The sequence below is a fragment of the Melospiza georgiana genome, chromosome 18 (assembly GCF_028018845.1).
Source record: "Melospiza georgiana isolate bMelGeo1 chromosome 18, bMelGeo1.pri, whole genome shotgun sequence".
NCBI classification, from domain to species: domain Eukaryota; kingdom Metazoa; phylum Chordata; class Aves; order Passeriformes; family Passerellidae; genus Melospiza; species Melospiza georgiana.
In genome coordinates this window covers 3,900,970-3,923,604 of record NC_080447.1, presented here as the reverse complement: position 1 = coordinate 3,923,604, position 22,635 = coordinate 3,900,970, and the positions used below count along the sequence as shown (strand labels likewise).

The window sequence follows — 22,635 nt, the reverse complement described above, 5'->3', positions numbered from 1 at the left end:
CGACAGACGGCGCGCGTGCGGCACGCGGCGCCACACTCAACATGGCGGGCGAACGGCGCCGCGCACGCCACGGACCCTCTCGGAGGCCCCCTGATGGCCACACAGCGGGGTGCCCGCTGCGCTGCCTGCGCCACGGACCGGCAGACAAAGGGTCGCGCCGCGGCCGCACTCGGCGCAGCGCGGCCCCGGTTCGCGGGCGATCGAGGGGCGGGGAGGGCTGAAGATCCCGGTTCTTCCCGCCCGGTTCGGCCGGCAGTGGGGCGGAGCAGCGGGACAGGCGGCGCGGGGGCAGCCGCGGTGGCCGGCGGAGCGCGGCGGGCGGCGAGCGGAGCTGCATAAGATGGCGGCGGCGGGAGCTGAGGCGGCGGCTGAGGAGGAGAAGCGGCTGCCAGAGGGAGACCCCGAGTCGGGCGGCGACTCGGACGATGAGGGCGATTCAGACTCGTCTGGGGACGGCGAGGATGAGGAGAAGGAGAACGAGGCCGAGATCCAGCGGCTGGAGGAGCAGGTGGGCCCGGCGGGTGTGGCGGGAACGGGGATAATCCGTGTCTGCCCTGGCGGTTCGGTGCTGGCACTGGCAGGGTGTGAATTTCCCTGTCAGGATGTGAATTTCCCTGCTCCTTGTGAGTTTCCTCAAACTCGGGATATTCGTTCATTTTATGCCGTGAATGTTTGGTGTCTGAGATGGAAATTGACCGGCTGGGGATTGTTTTGGAAGGAGGGAAGTCCCCGTAAGCAGTTAGTGTTCATTGAGAAATCTGAGCCGGCTGCCCGCGGGTTTTTATTGCCTTTAAAAAAACTTAAGCATAATTCTATGGTGGGACCGAGGGAGCGGCTGGGGCTGTGTCAGGGATTTTATTAAATCTGAGAAAACTCTGCGTTGTCTGCCTCTGTGATCACACCACGAGAATTGTGTGATTTGTTTTCTGACCTCACTCAACACGACTTCTAAAATGGATTTATTTTTATTTTTTTAAGCTCTCCATCAATGCTTTTGATTACAACTGTCACTTGGATCTGATCAAGCTGCTCCGGCAGGAGGGAGAGCTGGTGAAGCTCCGCAGAGCTCGGCAGAAGATGAGCGAGCTCTTCCCCCTCACTGAAGGTACGGAGCCTCCTCTGCTCTCCGCAGGTGCAGGATTTTATTTCAGCAGTGAAATAAAATATTTAGGCCAATTTTCAGCACCCTCAGTCAGGGAATGTGATCCAGAGCTCACCAAAGTCCTGCTAAAAATTTCATAGGCGGACAGCAAAGAAAATTCCCTCTTGGTGGAAATTGTGGGGGCTTGAAGTGGGGATTTCTCTTTTTGCTCATAACTCGGAGGTGATGGAAATATTGCAGCGGTTGTGGGATTTTATTCTTGGAAAGGGATGGCACAGAGTGCTCAGAGAAGCTGTGGCTGCCCCTGGATCCCTGGAACTGTCCAAGGCCAGGCTGGACAGGGCTTGGAGCAGCCTGGGAGAGTGGAAGGTGTCCCTGCCCATGGCAGGAGGTGGAATGGGATGATTTTCAAAGTCCTGAGAAATTTCAACTTCTCCCTTTAGCACCAATTTAGGAGGTCTCTGCCCAACTTTTATGTGAAATTAATTAGAATTTGTGGAGGTTAAAATTCGTCTCTTTGCCTTGCTCTCCCTCCTTTAACTCTGTTGTTAAAAACTCATCAAGTGGACATAACTTATTATTTCTGAATATTAATGATATGTTCTAAATGTTTTCCTTCCAGAAATCTGGCTGGACTGGTTGAAGGATGAGATAAAAATGGCCTCAGAGATCTCTGAGAGAGAGAAGGTTTATGAGCTGTTTGAAAGAGCTGTCAAAGATTACATCTGTAAGTCACCCAAAAATGCTCTAAAATGGGGCCAGATTTGGCTTTGTAGGGAGCTCTCTTGCTTCTGTTTGTAGTGAAGAAGTTGGGGCAAAATTTCAAATTAATTTCTGAAATTGGAATGTGAAGTGATGCAAGGGAAGGATGTGGTGTCTGGTTTCTCTATTCCTCAGGAGCTGCTGCAGGTGTAGTTTAAAACTTTGGGGACAAATCCCTGAGTTCTTTGGGGATTGGGGTAAAGAGCTGGAAAAGCAAAGCCTGAGGAAGTGGAGGGAATATGGAGGTAAATCCCCCTCAAAAGCTGTGTACAGAATGTCACATCAGTGACAGTACCTGGTGTTGGTGATCCCTCAGGAAGAAGGAATGGAGGTGAAGGAGTGAGGAATTATCCTCTGGATCTGCTGGATTGTATCTGGGGTTTGGAGGCACCTCTGGAATCCAGGGCAGTCCCACCCTGGGGGTCCCTGAATGGAATTTGGTGTTGGTGGGAATGGTGCCAGGCAGCCAGTGCTGTTCTCCCACCTCCCCTTCAGCTGCTTCAGGAGATGCTGATCAGGAGTTTGGAAAGAGGAGGAGGAGGAGCTGCTTTAATCTGAATTATTCCAGAGTGTGACAGCTCTGTGGTCCCAGCTCAGGAAATGGGAATTTGCTGTTCAGGCATCTTGGTGTGGTTTGTGTGGCAGAGATGACAGCCAGGGCCAGTCCCTGTCAGCAAAACCACAGGAGTGGCACCACTCAGAAGGAAACTGGGGCTGCTGCTGCTGAACCAACAGCATAAACACAATTCCCAAATATTTTAACTTTTTAGGATCAATAAAACATCGCTACGTGTTTTTCTCTTTATATGCAGCACATGAGGCATTTGGGGAAGCAGAGCTGCGTTTCCTCGTTATTATTTTTGAAAAAAAAACCAAATCACCTGCTTCTCCTCACCTTGTTTAGGTCCTGAAATTTGGCTGGAATATGCCCAGTATTCCATAGGGGGCATTGGGCAGGAGGGAGGCATCGAGAGGGTCCGGTCCATCTTCGAGCGGGCCCTGACGGCCGTGGGGCTGCACGTCACCAAGGGCACGGCCCTGTGGGAAGCCTACAGGGAGTTTGAGAATGCCATCCTGGAAACAGCACAGGTGAGCCCCCTTCCCCTTTGCTCCCACCCCAAAAAAAGCTGTGATGCAGCTCCTGGAGTCACCTGGAGCTGTCTCCTCTCTGTCATGTCCCAGTTGTTTCTTCCCAGCTGTAAAAATCAGCCCTGTGCTCCAGGAAAACCATTCTGTGGATTTGGCTGATAAAGTAAAGGATTTGTGTTTCTGTATCATGCTAAAATCATCTCGAATCCAGGAGCAAAGTTTGGCTGTGCTGCTGACTGAGGTGCCAAAACCAGCTTTAAATTGAAATGTTCCATTATTAAATAATGTTCTGTGGCTGTTTCTGCACAGAGTCAACCAAGTTTAAATTCCTAGACTGTTCAGCTTTTAACTTACTCATTATTCCACAATTTATGGATGAGGGTACTTTATCCACAAACTTTTGGATGAGGGTATTTTATCCACAGGCTTTTGGATGAGGGTATTTTATCCACAGGCTTTTGGATGAGGGTATTTTATCCCTGGAAAGTACAGTTTGGTATCTGCAAAAGTCACTTTTCCAAGATGACCAGAATGGGAATATTTCCTTATTTTTGATAATTTGCTATATAAGAGATGGAAGTTGAAAGATGTCCCTGCTCATGGTAGCAGTGGGAACTATTTGGTTTTAAAAGGTCAGTAACAGGAGGATGTTCTTTCATTCCTAACAAAGGAGTAACAGGAGGATGTTCTTTCATTCCCAAACACAATTAATGCTGGAAGTTTTAGATCCTCTCCCCACTCCCTAGGGATTTACTGAAACCCTCTTTGGCAGCATGATGGGGTTGTGAAATGGCACAGTCACCTGCTGCTTCCTTGTTCTCAGGTGATCATTTCCCTGTGCTTGTGTCAGCTTTCAGTCAGGAATGCTTTTCCCATTCATCCACCTTCCAAAGGCAGCAATTCCCAAGTTTTAGCTTTCCTGACAATGACAGAGATGCAGCTTGGCCCTGTGTGCCCTTCAGGTATCACATATTCACTTGGATCTCAGTTCCCTCAGCTCATAAACAATTCCCTCTCGTGTCCATCAGCTGGGGCTGGAGGATGGATTGAATTTCCCTGGGTTTTTTTTTGCTTGCAGCCAGCTCCTGGCAGCATTCCATCCCCGGAGCAGCAGCAGGTGCTGTGCAGCCAGCTCGAGAAGATCCACACGCTCTTCCGGCGCCAGCTGGGGATCCCTCTGCTGGGTAAGGGCTGCACTGCTGGGACAGGGGCCTGGGGGTGCTGCAGGCATCAGGATTCTCCTGGCACAGCCTCACCAAGTGCAGCTGGAGGTCTTGTGCTCCCTTGGAAGAGGCAGAGATCCCTCCGGGTCAAAAATGTTCCGAGTTGTTGGAACTTGGCTCACCAGGTTTGGAATTTGAACATCCTCAAAGTGCAAGCAAGGAGCACAAAATGTGACTTAAAAATGAGGAGTTCAGCTGTGATTGCTGCATAAAAACCCTTGGTAGGAAGTATCTGGCAGCTGGATGGTTGGAATTCTGCCTTCTCTAGTTCCTGCTTTAAACTCCTCAAGTCCCTTGTCTTGCTCATGGAAAAAATTTAAGCACAGTTCTTTTGACTTCATTTCCATCTAGAAAGAATTTGGGTTCTCTTTTTTCTGATGCCTTGGGGAAAATTTTGCCACTTTGGTTTTCTAATTCCAATTAAGCAGCTTTAATACAACTTGCCTTGAGTTTGTTATAGGACACTGTATGAGATGAAATGTCTGAATCCTTTAAGAATGCAGCAGTGTGGCAGCAAGACCAAAAGAAAATAAAAGTTTAACTATTTGTTCCAAATAAATTATAAATATCATATAAATAAAATAGGAATTTGTCTTAGAACCTAACATAGGTTGAAATCTGAATTTATAGTTTCATAAGTGCATTATTGATGAGATTTCATGTTTTAATAGACATGGAGGCTTCATATGCTGAATATGAGGAGTGGTCAGAAGAGCCCATTCCAGAAACAACAGTAAAGAACTACAAAAAAGCTCTGCAGCAGCTGGAGAAGTGTAAACCCTACGAGGAGGCACTGGTAATGCTGGCACTTACACCTTCCTTCCAGACTAAGAGGGAATTACTTTGGGGGGATTTATTTTTTTTCGAGATTTAGTATTTTTCTAGTCCCCAACTGAGGGACTTTGTTAGCAATGGGAATACTGACAATTATATACTGGGAATACTGGAAATTATGGGGTGCATTGAGTGTGCCACACCACCCTGAGGTGCACATGAGGACTCTGGGTGTGTTTTTGGGTTAAGGGGAATAAACCCAGGATCTGACTGATTTCAGGCTCAGTCAGAGATGTCTGAAAATCAACAGCTGCTGATACAGAGACAAATCTCTTGTGTGAAATCTTGCACAGGAGCTGCTCTGAGGAACAGCTGAACTGTTGGAGTCTTGCTTTGCTGAAGAGTTTGATGTTGTGTCTCCCTGGTTGTTTTCCAGCTGGGTGCTGAAACCCCAAAGCTGGCAGAATACCAAGCTTACATTGATTTTGAAATGAAAGCAGGTGACCCAGCTCGGATTCAGTTGATCTATGAGAGAGCTTTGGCTGAGAACTGCCTTGTCCCAGACCTCTGGGCACGCTACAACCAGTATTTGGTAAGGAAATAAACCCAGGAATGTTTGCAGATTTGTTTTCCTGTCTTTACTTTTGTTTATTTTTAATCTCAGTTCCTGATAAACAGCCACTAAGTTCTACCTCAGTCCTGTCCTTTAATCTGTAAATCTTCCAGAAAACAGATTTTCACCTCACCTTTGGTTTCCTCCTGTTTTTAGGGATGTGTTTATTCCTCTTGTGAGCATTTCTCACTTTTCTCTGCTCTAGCTGTGTTTTCTCTGCAGAATAACAGGGTGTGGGCACTGAAGCAAACCCAGATGTTCAGCCCCTGTTTCCAGGGGGGTTTGTTAGTGCACTTTGAGCTCCAGAGGCAGGACAGAAGGTGGCTGGATTAAGGGATCAGGGCTGACTCCCTGCAGGAGCTTATCCAGGCTCAGTTTTTCCATCATCTCTTTCTCTTCCCAGCTGGACACAGCAGGTTGCAGGTGGAACAACACCTGCACAAATAGGCTGGGTGTGCTTCTTCTTTCTATCCTTGACATTCTAGGAACAGTTGGGAATTCACTCAGTGCCTTTATTACATTTATTTCTTTGGCAGAAAACACCTCAATGGCCTGGTAGTTCCTTCCTGAGCATATTCTTCCTCATGAAGGTGTTTTTAGGAATACAGAATTTAAAATACCCATCTGAGCTTTTTAAATACAAAATGAAAATGCTGGCTTTTAGGTGTTGGCTCTTTTTTGTCTCAGGTGGTCTCTGTGGCTGACAGGAACTTCACTTTTCCTGTGTGATCCTTTCAGGACAGGCAGCTGAAGGTGAAGGAATTGGTGTTATCCGCTCACGACCGCGCTGTCAGGAACTGCCCCTGGACTGTTGGGCTGTGGATTCGGTACCTGCTGGCCATGGAGAGGCACAGGGTTGAGCACAGCATCATTTCTGGTGAGGAAAGAAGCAGCAGTTGCAGTTCAGAGCTGCTCTCTGCCCCCAAACAGGCTGGAACAAAAATGGGATTTGCAGGATCTGTTCTCTGCCTGCAGGTCCTGCAAGGGGCAAAGCTGCTTTGGTTGAGCAGCTTCACCCTGAGCAAGCAATGAACAGCTTGGAATGAACATTCGTTAATTCAGCTGCCTTTAAATTCACTTCCTAAACCAATTTATTGTGTAGGATTTCTTTTCCTGTCTTCCTAGAAACCAGTGGTGTTTGTCTAGTATTTCTTTGTGCTATCACTGCAGCTTGCTAATTTTGACAGTATATGGAAGTAACTGTTTTTGCCCCATTTTTCTTTCAGAAATGTTTGAAAAAGCTCTGAATGCAGGTTTTATTCAAGCAACAGATTATGTAGAGATCTGGCAGGCCTACCTGGATTACCTGAGGAGAAGAGTGGATTTTACACAAGGTCTGTATGATAAATACAAAATAAATATCTATACTAGTTTCTTTGTACTTCTTGAGTGTTACTTTTTTAAAGAAAATTAACAGCATTTTCATCTTTCACAGAAATTAATGTCTGTAAAAAATAGGAATTTGGTTGGTTTGCTATTGCAAAAGTGCCCTGCCTTATATTTCTGATAATTTTAAACATTATTCATGTAGTGAGTTTTACTCATTATAAAATCATAAATTTAAGCAATAATAACAACGAGAAATAATAAATTAAATCTCCCTTTGCTACCCAATAAATTAATTGTGGGTATTAAGGAGATGGTTTTATTGGGAAATAAAAATTAAATTATTATTTTAAGGCTGTTCTTTCTTTTTTTCCCTGCAGACTCCAGTAAGGAGCTGGAGGAGCTGCGCTCTGCGTTTGCACGAGCTGTGGAGTACTTGAAACAAGAAGTAGAAGAAAGTAAGTGAAATCATCTCAAGTAGTGTTTTCTCCTCTTCAAAACCACTTTTATGAGACCAGTTCTCCACACAATATTTGTCTTCAAGTATCTTGACCATTTCAGAAGGCTGCAGATAAAGATTTCATCTCCTTGTAGGACTTGTTTAATAAACACTTTTATTTGTGAGAGCCAAGTGCAACAAACAGATCTTGTGTTTCTTCTTAGGGTTCAGTGAAAGTGGAGATCCATCCTGCACCATCATGCAGAACTGGGCAAGAGTTGAGGTGATATTTCTCTCTGCTGTATTTAAAATTGCTGAACCTGATAAATGCATTTAAAATAAAATGTTATAACATTCCAACCATGGAATTCATTCCTTTCCCAATCCATTTCCCCTCTTCCTAAACACAAACCAAGTTCTTAGTCTGGGGAATTATTAGGTACATTAATCAAAAAACAAAAGGAAGAAATTCGGAAACAGCTCTGTAATTTATTTTATAATGACCAAAATCAAATGGATGTGGGAGCCAGAATCAAGATTATGGGAGAGGTGGGCAGAGAAGGATTATTCAGTAGTAGGATTGTGTCAGGTGTTTATTTTGACCCCTGTAAGGCTCAGATGTGTCTTGCTGGATCTGTCTGCAGCGTCTGTGGGGTGTTTTTGGTTTGAAATTCATGATGTTGAACAAATAATCCTGAAGGATATTTTGGGTGCTCCCTTGCAGGCCCGCTTGTGTAACAACATGCAGAAAGCCAGGGAGCTCTGGGACAACATCATGACTAAAGGAAATGCCAAATATGCCAACATGTGGCTGGAATATTACAACCTGGAAAGGTAAGAATTCAGTTTTTAGCTTTCTCATCTGTGGGAGAAAACAGTTTAGAATAAATGTGTTTTGTTTGTGTTTACAAAACACCTTTGAGCTTCTTGGGGCAGCTCTGCTGTGGCTCCCAGGAGTGTCCCAGCAGCTGGGGAAGGAGGGGCAATGTTTGCATGGCTGGAATTGTGTGTGGTCTGTCCCCTCCTGCAGGGCCCATGGGGACACCCAGCACTGCAGGAAGGCTCTGCACAGGGCAGTGCAGTGCACCAGTGACTACCCCGAGCACGTCTGCGAGGTGCTGCTCACCCTGGAGAGGATAGAAGGTACCTGGGCACTGCCAGGGCGTGACAGGCAGGGGGTAATTAATTAACAGAAGGTAACTCAGTGACTGGCAGAAGGTAATTAATTACTGCATCTCTTAGCCTGGTTAGGCAGAGGTGGCACACAGGCTTTTGATCCCGTGTTTTGTGCTCTGCTGAAGTCTCACTTTTCACTGCTGTCAAATCCACAGACAGCTCTTTTCTTCCTTGCTTTTCTGAAATCACTGGATTTTTCCATGCCTTTTTGGAGTCTTGCATTATTAATGAGAGGTTTCTGCTCTGCTTGGCTCTTGGGTTTTTGTTTTTTTTTACCTTGCAGGCTAGTTGTTATAATTAGAATTTTCATGTGGAATGTTAAATATGAACAGCAAGTGCCATGAACTCAGTGACTCTTATTTTTCCAGAATTGTATCTTTGAATTATGAGGAAGCTAAATAAAAGGCTTTTTAAAATTTATTTTAATTTTATCCTTTAGGAACACTGGAAGACTGGGATGCAGCTGTTCAGAAAACTGAGAACAGATTGGCTCGAGTGAATGAACAAAGAGCAAAGGTCAGAACTTTCTGTGAGCTACCAAAGCATTTTATACCCCTAAATTAAATCCATGCTACTCTGAATGTCACATTTTTAATGTGGCTTCCCCCCAGATAAACCTGACATGCCTTCAAGCCCTAGAACTATTGATTTTTACTTTAAAACTATGATTAACAACCTCTTGCTGCTTTTTATCTTTGTCCTTTTGCCTCTTGGCTGGCCACAAGAGTGATGTGCCCTGCAGGAAAGCTGTGAGAGCAAAGAATTGGGATGAGATTTAAATGATGTCCCTGTTAGTGCTGGGCTTAGGAGAAAACCCTCTGGGCTCAGTGCTCTGGAAAATGCTCTGCAATCTGCAGCCAGTGGGAGAAAAAAAGAAATAAATCTTCTGTGTTTTAGGCTGCTGAGAAAGAAGCTGCTCTGGCAAAGCAGGAGGAGGAGAGAGCTGAGCAGAGAAAGCAAGCAAGGGCAGAGAAGAAAGCTTCCAAAAAAGCCAAAAAAACCAGAGCTGGGGACAAGCGCAAAGCAGACGAGGATGACGAGGGTGAATGGGGACAAGAAGAAGGTAAAAATTAAATTAAATTGAAACTTCAGGGCTTTTGTGGTAGAGGGAGCTGAGGAATTGCCAGCACTGGTGTCTTTCCAGGGCTGCTTTCTCCTGGGAAGTGTTCAGTGTGGGAGTGAAATGCAAACAAGGCTAAATGGTTTTATACCAAGAGAAAAACAGGTTTCTAGAACTTCCAGAGTTTTCTCGGGGTTTCTTATTTTGGATATTGTGATTTTTGGTTTTTTCTTCCTTAATGTTCCTTTAAAGTAATTTTTTCTGACTCATCCTATGATACTGAGCCATGTGTCTAAATTGGGTTATTCAGAATTGTAGCAGCTTCTTGGAGGTGGGAACAGAACACTTTAATAGGTTGTTTCCCCTGGGATTTTTGTGAGCTTTTAGATTTCTTTTTTTTTTTTTTTTTTTTTTTTAAATAAAGAACTATTAGACAAAGAAAAGAACATGAATCAGCGACTGTCAGTTATGACTGGCTGAAAAAAGGAACAAATATTCCAGTTGCTTTCATCTAAAGCATGTCTTGGTGAAATAATCTGTTGTTATTTGTTCTTTAAAACCTGAGATAGGTTTTTTTTGTGGTGTCTTTTAAGACCTGTCATTGTATTTTTGCTTCCATGTGCCATTTCCAAGCTCCACATGGGAATGGAGGGCAGAGGAGTTTCAGCGGGGAAGGAAATGGGGGAGTGGGGGGAAAGGAGGATAGAGTGAGGTGTTCCTGTAGTTAAATTTTGTAAAAATGGTTTTTCAGGTCATAAATCTCAGAGAGAGGCCAAGTAGGAATTTATGATAGGATTTGTTTTATTTTTAGGGTTGTGCTTTGCTTTGGGGGGTTTGGCAGTTGTGTCTAGCCCATCTCCTTATTATGGGTTGGTTGTAGTGGCTGTTGCAGGGTGTGGTTGGGGGTTTCTTTTGTGTCTTTGGTGCTTGTTATGGTTTATTTAGGGGGATGTTGGTAGTGTTTGTTTATTCAGTGTTGTTGGTGGTGAATCCTTATCCTGAGGCTTGGGGGTTGTTGGTTATGGTCTTGGGATTTTCTCACAAGGGATTTTCTAACAATTCCATCAATCAGAGCTGCCCAGCAAGAGGCACAGGGCAGAGGGTGATGGAGTGCTCCCTGAAGAGGACATGGAAGTGGAGACTGGGCTCTTTGGGAGGAGTGAGAAGCCCGATGGCCCCGCAGCCCCGAAGGAGAAGGCGTCCACCAGCCGCAAGGACGTCCCCAAAGTGTTCCACGACAGCAGCAAGGACAAAGTCACTGTGTTTGTCAGCAACCTCTCCTACACCATGGCAGAGCCCGAAGCCAAGCTGAGGGAGCTCTTTGGGAGCTGTGGGGAGGTCGTGGAGGTCCGAGCAGTGTTCAACAACAAGGGCACCTTCCGGGGCTACTGCTACGTGCAGTTCAGGGAGGAGGAGGCGGCTCGGCAGGCCCTGGGCTTGGACCGCACGGCCGTGGAGGGCAGGCCCATGTTTGTGTCCCCTTGTGTTGACAAGAACAAGAATCCTGACTTTAAGGTAAAAGTTTTGGTGGTTCCTGTTGGACAGTGGGTGTGGGGAAGGGAGTTGGTGGAATCCGTTGCGTCAAATCAATTAATGTTGTACTTTAAACTCTTTTTTGGGAACTTTCTGCATCTTGTTACTCTGCCAGACACCAGGATTGACATAATTTACTCAAGATTTGCAGAAATCTGCTGATGTGAGCAGTTTCGTAGTGGGACCTACCCAGGTTCAACCTCTGAAGAGCTTTCTTGGTCAGCATTTGTTACCCAATCCCCTGGCTGGGGATGTTCTGTACCAGAACTCAGTTGTGTAATCAGGAGATTTCTGCATTCTGGAGTTCCTGCACAGAAAAATTCAATGTTCCCATAGTGATAGCTGAGTAAGAAGGCAATATTATAAATACATTATTATAGGAATTGGGCTCTGATCCTTCTGGATCCCTTCCAGCTCATGATATTCTATGATCTCAGTGTCTTTCCTCATTGGGAAAGGGTTTAGTAGCATTTAGTTGCAAGTCCTTGGGGCTTATATACAAATATCTTCCAAAACACCACTTTGCTGCTGCTTTGAGGCACTTTTGGATCCCAAAAACAGGAATTACTTTTGGGGTGTGGAATTGAAATCCTTGGAATTTCTGGCTGGTTTTTGAACCAACATCCATTTTGTTCCTCCAGGTGTTCAGGTACAGCACTACCCTGGAGAAACATAAACTCTTTATATCTGGTTTGCCATTTTCCTGCACTAAGGAGGAGCTGGAGGAGGTGTGTAAAGCCCATGGGAATGTGAAGGACATTCGACTGGTCACCAACAGAGCTGGCAAACCCAAGGTAGGCATCCTTAACACACTCCTGGATTTAAGGAATCCTTCAAAAAGAAGCTTGTCATGGAGTCTGGAGACAAAATTTGGGTTTGTTAAGTTGCCAGTGTGGTGTTGTATTAATACTTGTGGAAGAGCTTGGATTTATACAGCCCAGTGTGCCTTTGTGCAGAAAACCAAAAGGAATTTTTCCAAAGTACTTCTTAAATTGCCTGAGAAAAATGGGATGGAGGGGGAATTGTTTAGAGCACTTTCAGTACTGTAAAAACAGGCAACTCAGTAAAAGATTAGTTTTTAAATAACTGGCTAAATGGGCTTTACCTGGTGCAACCAATTCCCATCCTCCTTTCTTCATTTTCCTGAGGCTTTTGTTCCTAACATCTGCTGCAGGAAGGGATTTGCCAGTGAGAAATGATCCCCCTCTCTGACAAGGCTCATTATTTCTATCCCTGAATAAATGACTCCTTGTTAAATAAGGGATTCTGAACCAACTGCTGCTCTGCCAAAATTCTACCTGACACCTGGGCTGTGTCTCTGTGGTGGGTCCTGTCCACAGGGACATCCTGGGAATGGTGTTCATGGATTTAAATTGAATTTTCTTGCCCTCGGGTGAAGTTCCTGTTGTGTGCACACCTTGTAATGAGTGCTCTCGGGAACCCCAACTCTTATTCTGAGCTTAGTTTGAGCAGGGATTGTGTGTAAACCACAAATAAATGTATTTTGGGAAAGTTATGTAAAACCTGAAGCCTCTCCTGTGAAACTGGATAATCCAAAAAGTGCAGCTTAAGGCTTTGAATGTCATTTAAAAGAGTAACAGCAGGGAGAGGTGATGCCCTTCTCTGTGTGAGCCTGCCATGGTATTTCATTATATTTATTTAATAGCATTTTTAGAGTGGTTCTTTGCTTTTTTAGAGTGGTTCTTTGCTTTTTTAATACTTTGTCTATACATGAGGGCATCAGGAGTGAGAGACCAGAAATACAGGTTGTAAGGAGAGTGATGATTGGAGTGAGCCATGTTGAGTTTCCCTCATTTACAAATTCCTCATCAGCTGTTACGGAAGAACTAAAACCTAATGTAGGTTTTTCATTTTCTTAATTTAGGGCCTGGCTTATGTGGAATATGAGAATGAAGCCCAGGCCTCTCAGGCTGTGCTCAAGATGGACGGGCTGACAGTGAAGGACCACGTCATCAAGGTGATGATCAGCAACCCCCCTCTGCGGAAGCTTCCGGAACGGCCCGACCCCAGCAAGGCCTCCCTGGCACTACCCCGGCAGATCTACGGAGCGTGAGTCAGGGAGGGAAATACTGGAAAAGGAAAGGAAATGCTGTGTTTCTTCATGTGCTGAAGTTGAGGAATCTCAGCTGGAATATGATGGTTTAGAAAAAGGAGGAGAGGGATTTTTTTTGTGTGGGCAAGGGAGAAGGGGTTCCTGCAAGAGGGCAGGGTTAGGTGAGATATTGAGAGGGAATCCCTGTGAGGGTGAGGAGATCCTGGCATAGGTTGCCCAGAGAAGCTGTGGCTGCCCCTGGATCCCTGGAAGTGTCCAAGGCTGGGTTGGATTGGACTGGAGCAGTTTGGATAGTGGAAGGCATTCCTGTCCATGGCAAGGGTAGGACTGGGTGGTCTTCAAAGCTTCTTCAAACCCAAATAGTGTAGGACTCTGTGAATCTGAAAGAACATTTAAAAGGTACTGCACCATAAAAAATGGGTTGTTGGATTGATGAAGGAAAGATTTTTCCTCTTTACCCACAGAAACAGCTCTGTAGCAACAGGAGGATGAGGCACTGGCCATCCCCTTGGATCTGTTCTTGGCACTGATCCCTGATAACCTCTCCCTCTGGAGAAGCAGCCATTGTTCCCAGTGAACATTAAAGCTGCTTCTTCATCTTTTAGTGTTCCTGTATGGGATGAGCCCCTGTGGATAAACAGAGCTTCAGCCCTGGGGACTGTGGGGCAGTTGTTGTCTGCCAGAACTCAGGGATGCTTCGAAGACACCCATGGAAAGCTTTATCCCTGAAACAAATGACAGGAGTGACATTGAAATGTGCATTCCTCATAGCAAACAAGTCCTTGTTGTTCCCCCAAGCTAAAAGAGTGTTTTTAATGGGAATTTTTTCCCTTCCAGGCGAGGGAAGGGCAGGACACAGCTCTCCATGATGCCCCGGGCGCTGCAGCGTCAGAGCAACCCCGTGGCCAAGGCTGAGAATGGGATGGTCCAGAACTCACCAGCAGCGTCCTCTGAGCCCCCTGCAGAGCCTAAAAAGATGTCCAATGCTGATTTTGCCAAGATGCTCCTGAAGAAGTGAGCGAGGAGTGTGCACTCAGCGGGTCTGGTCCAATGTGAAATGCCTTTCTGGAAGCCATGTTGTGTCCTTAAGCTTTGCAAGGAGAGAATGCCCGTCCCAATCCCGTGTAAATACTGGACTGCTGCATTCCTCGGGATCAGTGGAGGATGGCACAAATCCAGGTGGTGGTTTTTGGTGTTTTTGTTGGTTTTTTTTTTTCCTCTAAGAGCAAAGAGTTACACTTTTGTTCTGTTGAAATGGCATTAATGTGATCCCTCATATTGAGGGTAACGAGGGGGGAAATATTTCCTGCACAGCTCGGATGCCACATGGAGTTTCTTGGAGTACTTTCCAACAATTTTCTCTTTCATTAACGAATGAGATGCCATGGGAGGACCTCAGCAAGCTCCACTGGTCAGCTCAGATTGGGATTGCAGACATTCTCTCTGCCAACAGCCCCATTCTTCACCCAAACCCACGCACGCAGGGACTGTCGTCTCCTTCCATGCAGAATCCAACAGCAGATGCTCCAACTTCACCACAATGGCCTCTTTTAGTATTGGGAGAGTTTCTATACATATGTGTGTATATGTAGATACACAGATATACATATATATGTATCCAGTTCCTGTTCTGTTCCAGTTGCCCTGTTTTTTATATGGTGTATTTGTAAAGGACATAGAGATGATTCTTTTTAAGTGTCAGGAGCTGATCCTTAGGTGGTAATTTCTGTTTCCCATGAAGCTGGACGTGCTGTTGCTGAGGACCAGGTTTTTTGGTTGTTTTTTTTTTTTTTGGTTGTTTTACCTAGCTAGCTCATGTCTTTTTGCAGGTGGTTTCTGTATGGTTTTGTACAACTGTGAAGTGCAAGCTGACGTTTCTCGGTTTATTAAACTCAAGTTCTCAAAGGTTTTCTATAAATACTGTTGCTTTTGTTTAAATGTGGGTGTTGGAACTGCACTTCTCCTCTGGCAGTTGGGTGATAGTGATGTACCTCACCTCTCAGGTGTGCTCAGTGTCCCTCAGGCCTTGAAGCTGCTCATCCCATCTGCTCTGAATATCCTGAAATCACTTCAGTCATCACATCAGACTTTCCAACAGTGGTGTGACTTTGGCTAGAAACATCCCTGCTTGTCAAATACCCTGGAAGTCATGCCCCAGAGGGGTGGATGTGAGGGGGGACCCCAGTGCTGAGTTCACTTGGACCACACTGCTGCAAATAAACACTATTTTCTGTGCTGATTTCACTTGGCTTTACTTTGAAATGATGACTCTTCTCATGTTGTCACATGGCTGAGGGAACCAGGATCCCTCCCATGGCTTCTCCTCCTCCACAACCACTTAGTTCACTGCAGCCAAGTGTGCTCTGACAGCAGCCTCTTCCAAACCAAGGCTTTCATATTAAAATAGTTTATTAATCTGTTACTAAAATAACATTTTTTCCCCCCACAGAGCTCTAAAGTGCATTATTTATACTCAGGTTGCACTACAAAAATAACATGCTTTGTAAAGACAGGACACCTTTCCTCCTGTGTTGTCTGCTTTCCCTGGCAGCAGTGCTCACAGAGTCTCATCCTGGTTTCTGCTCCTCTAAAACATGTCCTAAGCTGCCTGTCAGGTAAGAGAGAGTTAAAAGGGAAGAAAACTAAGCCTAGGACAACCTGGCAGCTTTTGTCAAGGGGTTAAATGCTCTAAACTGGGATTTTAAATGGAAGTTTTGTGAGCTTGGAGTCGGTGGGGTCAATGATGCTGTTACAGACCTGGCAGGTTTGGGGTAGGGAGATCTGTGGGTACTTTTACCTTAAAAACCAAGGAAAAGGGGATTCTTTGAACTGCTCAGCAGCTCCAGGCACTGCACTGCCCCTGCAGCACACAGAGGCCTCGAGTGATTCTTGACACATTTAGCAGAGTAATGACGTGACCAGTGATTAATTGTGGAAGTTCCTTTACCTAGACTAAAGAAATGGAAGTTTTTGGCAAACTTCCTGTACACATTCTTCCCAAATTGGCACAACTGGTGTCTCCTGGCTCTGCCTGATGACCTTTTCTGCCCACAGTTCTGCAGACAAGCTCCTTCCAACACCTCCACTGAAATGTCTAAGGACAATTGTGCTTTCCCAGGGCTCCTCTTGGCTGAGATTTTCTGAGTCCTCCCTCAAGTAAGTCAGAGCTTTCTTCCTCTTGTTCCACTCCTGTCACCTGCACCAAACACTTCCCACTTTTACAAAACTCACCCCAGGAAAGGCAGCTGAAAGTAAACATGCAAAGTGCCACAGAAACAGAACTGGGAGAGGGGAGAGATGCCTTTGGGCTGGAGTTCAGCCTCCTTCCTGCTCAGTACTTGTGTGACTGACACCAAAGTGTCTGGGGCACACAGCTGGGAGAGTGCTGTTCCTTTAGGGATGTGTTTTGGAGCTACAGGGAAGAGGCCACACAGAACCAACTCAGTTTAGGCTTTGCTGAGGTCAGACAGTAGAGCTCACTGCCTGGGTAAAGGGTTGTGATGGAAGCAGCTCCTCAAAGCTTATTTCTAAGGAGAAATTCAATTTCAGTTCCTCTCTTTGAGCCCTCTGACATCTCTCCCCACCTCCTTCCAGTGCACAGCCACCATCCCCCAGCTCCGTTTGGCATCACGTATATAAATAAATTATATTAATTTAATCAAATTTAAATAAAACACTCAAGTGCCACCTCCCATCCAGTCATTTCCCTGCAGGAACAACTTGGAGTTCTGTTGAACTTGCCCCAAACCCTCAAGTCTTGACGGGGATGGTTTGTTTGGAGCCAGCCTCGGGCAGGCCCACGGAGTACTCGGTGGTGGCGATGAGCAGCATGTCCAGCGTGGTCTCGGCGCACTTGGCGATGAAGCGGATGAAGGGGCGCACGTCGCCCTCGTTGGCCACCTCCAGCACGTGGTAATACTCGGCCCGCTGCTCCTTGCGGATGGTGATGGGCGGGTACCCCGCCTGCATCAGGATCAGGTTCATCAGCAGCCGCGACGTGCGGCCGTTGCCGTCCACGAAGGGGTGGATGTAAACCAGCTTGTAGTGCGCCAGCGCCGCGAACTCCACGGGGTGCAGGCTGCTGGCGTCCTCCGAGTTCATCCACTGCACGAACTCCTCCATCTGCTTCTCCACGTCCTGCGGGTGCGGCGGGATGTGGTGGCCCACGAAGACCTGCGTGGCGCGGAAGCGCCCGGCCTCCACGGGGTCGGCGTAGCCCAGCACGCGCCGGTGGATGTCCAGGATGTCCCTGCTGGTGACGGAGCCGATGCGCGACACCAGCGTGGTGTTGACGAACTTGAGGGCGGCGTGCATGCCCAGCACCTCGTTCTGCTCCGCCAGGCTCTTCCCGGGAACGGCGTACCTGCGGCACACATGGGTTCCGTGAAAAACACTTTTGTAAAGATTTTTTTTCTTCTGAGAAGCTGAGAGGATGTGGGCATTTGCAAGCAGCCCCAACACGGGAAGAGATGAGAATCTTGACTCCAGCTTTCAGAAGGCTGATTTATTATTTTATTATCATTATAGATGATATTATTTCTTTTATTTTTTACATTATTATATTATATTATATTATATTATATTATATTATATTATATTATATTATATTATATTATATTATATTATATTATAGTATATTATAGTATATTATAGTATATTATAGTATATTATAGTATATTATATTATATTATAGTATATTATATTATAGTATATTATATTATAGTATATTATATTATAGTATAGTATAGTATATTTATTATGTTATATTTATTATATTATATTTATTTTATTATATTATATTTATCATATATCATTACATTAACTATTTAATTATATTATTTTATATCTTTATATATAATTCTAGAAATTAATTATTATATAATTCCATAGAATTATTATATAATTCTATAAATTATATAATACCATTATATAATATATATTTTATAGATTATATAATATAAATATATATTGTAATAAAATAATTATAATATATTTTAATATATATTATATAATTATATGTAAATATATCATACTTATAATACTAATATTATACTATATTAAATAGAATATTGCATAATATTCTATTTATTGCATTATCTAAATATATATTTCATATTATTTTATATTATGTTATATTAATTATATCTTTATATATTATTATTTCTTTTATTATGTATATATATATATAAAATATATATTGTATTAAAACTACACTAAAAGAATAGAAGAAAGGATTTCATCAGAAGGCTAGCAAAGAAAAGGAATGATAAAAGCTTGTGACTCTCAGAGAGTCCGAGACAGCCAGACTGTGACTGGCCATTAATTAGAAACAACCACATGAGACCAGTCACAGATGCACCTGATGCATTCCACAGCAGCAGTTAATTATTTTCTTTTCCTCTGAGGCTTCTCAGGAGAAAAATCCTGACAAAGGGAATTTTCAGAAAATATCATGGCTTCAAGAGGCCTCAGAAATGAAACATAAACAATAATTATCTGTTGCTATGGGATGCAACAGGTGCATCTTTGATTGGTCTCCTGTGGTTGTTTTTAATTAATGGCCAGTCACAGTCTGGCTGTCTCAGACTCTCTGAGAGTCACAAGATTTTATCATCATTCCATTTTCCTTTCTATTCCTTGCTAGCCTTCTGATGAAATCCTTTCTTCTATTCTTTTCGTATAGTTTAAATACATCATTTTCTTTTAATATAATACATATCACAAAATAACAAATCAGCCTTCTGAAACATGGAGTCGAGGTTCTCATTTCTTCCCTCATCCTGGGACCCCTGCAAACCCTCCCAGCGTACCTGGTCTCGATGATGTGCCGGATCTCGGACAGCGTCAGCGTGTTCCCCTCAATGGCCACCGTGTGGTAGATGTGGTGGTAGTAGGATTCCTCCATCACCCTGCGCAGGGCAGAATTCCCCTTGGGAATGGCCATCACCTTCTTGACCTTGCTGTCGATGATGCTGAAATACCTCTGGTCAATCTCCTCCACCAAGGGCAGCGTCCGGCCGCGGTTGCTCAGAGCCTTCTCGTTGTGGGGGGAGATGGTCAGAGCTTTGGAGTACAGGTAGTCAGCCTGCAGGATGTCCTTGTCCTCCTCTGAAAAGATCCCAAACTCGTTGAGGGCATCCACGTAGTCTGGGTCCATTTTGAGGGCGTACAGGAAGAGTTTGTGAGCCTTCTCCCGCTTCCCTTGGCGCTTCATCTCCAGGGCTTGATTCAGAGCTGCTCTGGCTTCCAGCTTCACCTCTGGAATGAAATGGTAACAAGAACAGATAAAGGGCCGTGAGTTTTACTGGAAACCTCTGGAAATCTGGGTTCCACCATCCTTGTGCCTCCCTTCCCACTCAGGATGTTCTATGAATGCTCACTGATATAAAAGCTGAACAAGAACTGGAACAGAATTTGTGTTCCAGAGGTTTATGCCACGTTTCCAGGCTGAATGTGAGGCAGCAGAGCCATTCCTGGCAGCAAGTGTGGGGAGGGCAGGACCTGTGGGCAGCAGGCTCAAGGTGGCCACAGGTGGCCACCAAACTGCTTCAGGTGGGAGGAAACTGTTTTAACAGCGTTTTCTTGGCATTCTTTTAGGTGAAATTATAATGTTAACATGATTATCTTGGCTGCCAACAGCACTTCTGTTTTTCCACTCAACTATCCAACGTTTTCCCAGCAGTAAGAGCTTTAATGCAAACACAGATACAGTGCTGGAATCGGAATAATTCCTTTAAGTGTTTTCCAAATGAATGTCCTGGCTGATACTGGCCATGGCTACAGCCTGACATTGCCTGAAAGGCTGTTCTGTGCCAGGATTTTGGGATTAATGCTGTGTAGCCCAGATTTCTGTGCATTAAACCACCTCTCTGTGTTCCAGTTACCTCCACAGAAGTTGCTAGTACTGAAAACACGAGGAAAAACTCTGGAGTAGACAGAGCAATGCCAGCACAGGGCCCTGGAATGCAGTCAAGGAGCTGATGAGGGCCTGCCTGACCTCGGGGGCATTTACAGCCAGTGTTAATTACAGTTAATTACAGTTTGTTACCATCAGGGTACAGTGTCACTGCCATCAGGGGTACAGGACACGGTCAGGAAGGGGGTGAAGATCTCTGGGTTGGTGTCAGGGTTGGAAGGGCCCTCTGGAAATCACTCCAAGGCAGGGTCACCTGGAGCAGGAAGGTGTCCAGGTGGGTTTGGAATGTCTCCATGGAGGGACATTCCACCACTCCACGGACAGCTGTCCCTCATGGAAAGACGCTGCTCCTCATGCTGAGGTGGAACTTGTGTTTTAATTTAGTGCTCTTTGTCACCACTGAACAGAGCCAGGCACCATCCTCTGGAGATGTTTGTATGGATTGCTGAGATTCCCTCCTCCAGACTGACCAGGCCCTGCAGTCTCCCCTCATCACAAAGATGCTCCAGACCCCAAATCACCTCTGTGCCCTCTGCTGGACCCTCTCCAGCACCTCCTTAACCTGAGGAACTCAGCCATGCTCACCTGGGGATGCTTTTCCCTTCAGCACCAGCAGCTCCAGCCCGCGGGAGGTGACGCTCAGCTCGGTGCTCTGTCCCATGATCCTGCTGATCCCCGAGGAGGAGCCCAGCCTGTTCCTCAGCAGGGACAGGCCCTTGAGCACAGCCTGGCACTGGTTGTCCAGCGGCAGCAGCAGCATCACCAGGGAGCTCAGCAGCAGCACCAGCACGGCCGCCCAGCGCACGCGGAGCCACAGGGACACCCACTGCAGCTCGGGGTCGGTCGCCATCGCCACGAGGCTCATCCTGAGTCCAGCACCGGCACCTGGGGCATCTCCCCTGTCGCTGCTCCCACCTGGGAATGCACGGATTTAGCCAGAGCTCTGTGTGGGGTAAGAGTGGGTCTGGGTGATGTGGTGTGGGTGATGTGCTCGGGGTGACGTGCTGTGGGTCTGGGTGGTGTTCTCTGGGTGTGGGTGATGTGCTCGGGGTGATGTGGTGTGGGTCTGGGTGGTGTTCACTGGGTGTGGGTGATGTGCTGTGGGTGATGTGCTCTGGGTGATGTGCTCGGGGTGATGTGGTGTGGGTCTGGGTGGTGTTCACTGGGTGTGGGTGATGTGCTCGGGGTGATGTGCTGTGGGTCTGGGTGGTGTTCTGTGGGTGATGTGCTGTGGGTCGGAGTGGTGTGCTCGGGTTGTGGGTGATGCGCTCGGGGTTTGTCACAGCTGTCCCTGCCACCCCCAGCCCCATATGGGATCCGCTCTCGCATGCGCTCCCATGGATGCCCGGGAGCAGCGTGGGCACGGGGCTCTGCCAGCCGGTTCCGTGGGCATCACGGAGCTCCCCGTCGCTTCCCCACCCTCCTCCAGGCTTGCGCCCCCCGCCATGCCAAGGGTCCCTGCAATCCCTCCCCATGCTCCGCTTCTCCCGCAGCCACCGCTCCTTCCTCGAGCCCGAACCGGCCGGAATCCCCCCCAGCACCACGGCTCCTCTCTGCCCGGTGCACCCCAGGCTTTCCCCCCGATCCCCTCTGCCCAAGACCCTCCGGGGCTGTCCCGGCCCCTGCCCGGTGTCCCCCCGGTCCCCCCTCACCTTTGCCGCCTCCTGGAGCCGCCCGCTGCCGGCTCCCGCAGCCCCGCCCCCGGCCCCGCCCCCGCGCGCTGCCATTGGCTAATCCGCCCCCAAGCTCCTCTCCCATTGGCTGCAGCAGCGGACGCGTCTCTCGCGCTCCTCCCCTCCGCTTCCTGCACCGGCTTCCGGGTAGCGCCGCGCCCCGGGCGCGGGAGAGGCTCGTGGAGGGTGGGGATTGGTGAACATGCACGTCAATCACAACGCACACAGCCAATGAAAAGGAAGGACGGGGAGTGGGCGGGCACGGTTGCCATATAAGGGCATGGCGTGCTGTTGCTAGGCGATGGGAGCGCGGCGGGGCTCACAAAGGGTTAAATTCCATTGCCTTCAATTTCTGACCATTTCCATGGAAAATCACCTCGTTCTGTTGATACAGAGTTCCCGTCGCCTCTCCGTGGCCCTTCTGCATATTTCGCTCTTTATTTTTGGCCTTGAGCAGCAGCTGTTCCACACCTGGAGGCCAGGAATGGAGAGAGAGTGGAAGAAAATTAATACAATACAATACAATATTTAAAAATGTATAAATATTATAAATATTATATAATCTATTAAAGCATTATTAATAGAAATTATATTATATTATATTATATTATATTATATTATATTATATTATATTATATTATGTCATACTATTATTGTATGATACTCTATAATAATATAACATAATAGAATGAACATAATAGAATATATATAATAATATATATAATATATAGTATATATAATATATATGATAATATATATTATGATATTATGCATAATATTATATAATATATTAAAATATTATATATTTTAGTATATATTAATTTATTAATTATTTATTGATTTATAAAATGAATACTTGAAAATTATCCAGAATC

General features: G+C 45.9%; 2 protein-coding genes across 2 annotated transcripts; one reads left to right on the top strand and one right to left on the bottom strand.

Moving 5' to 3' along the window:
• Positions 1-327: 327 nt before the first annotated feature.
• Positions 328-15,089, top strand: SART3 (spliceosome associated factor 3, U4/U6 recycling protein). The gene is made up of 19 exons (XM_058037063.1): positions 328-508; positions 979-1,105; positions 1,725-1,829; positions 2,769-2,953; positions 4,032-4,137; positions 4,848-4,972; positions 5,387-5,542; positions 6,302-6,440; positions 6,790-6,897; positions 7,270-7,347; positions 7,553-7,611; positions 8,053-8,162; positions 8,359-8,471; positions 8,944-9,020; positions 9,402-9,567; positions 10,637-11,079; positions 11,739-11,891; positions 12,983-13,167; positions 14,009-15,089. The coding sequence occupies exons 1-19, from the start codon at positions 341-343 to the stop codon at positions 14,187-14,189; spliced, it is 2,784 nt and encodes a 927-aa protein (XP_057893046.1). The 5' UTR covers positions 328-340; the 3' UTR covers positions 14,190-15,089.
• Positions 15,090-15,562: 473 nt separating this feature from the next.
• FICD (FIC domain protein adenylyltransferase) lies at positions 15,563-21,781 on the bottom strand. The gene is made up of 4 exons (XM_058037064.1): positions 21,740-21,781; positions 20,673-21,002; positions 18,982-19,429; positions 15,563-17,534 (listed from the first exon to the last, which is right to left on the bottom strand). The coding sequence occupies exons 2-4, from the start codon at positions 20,950-20,952 to the stop codon at positions 16,922-16,924; spliced, it is 1,341 nt and encodes a 446-aa protein (XP_057893047.1). The 5' UTR covers positions 20,953-21,002; positions 21,740-21,781; the 3' UTR covers positions 15,563-16,921.
• Between the last annotated feature and the right edge of the window lie 854 nt (positions 21,782-22,635).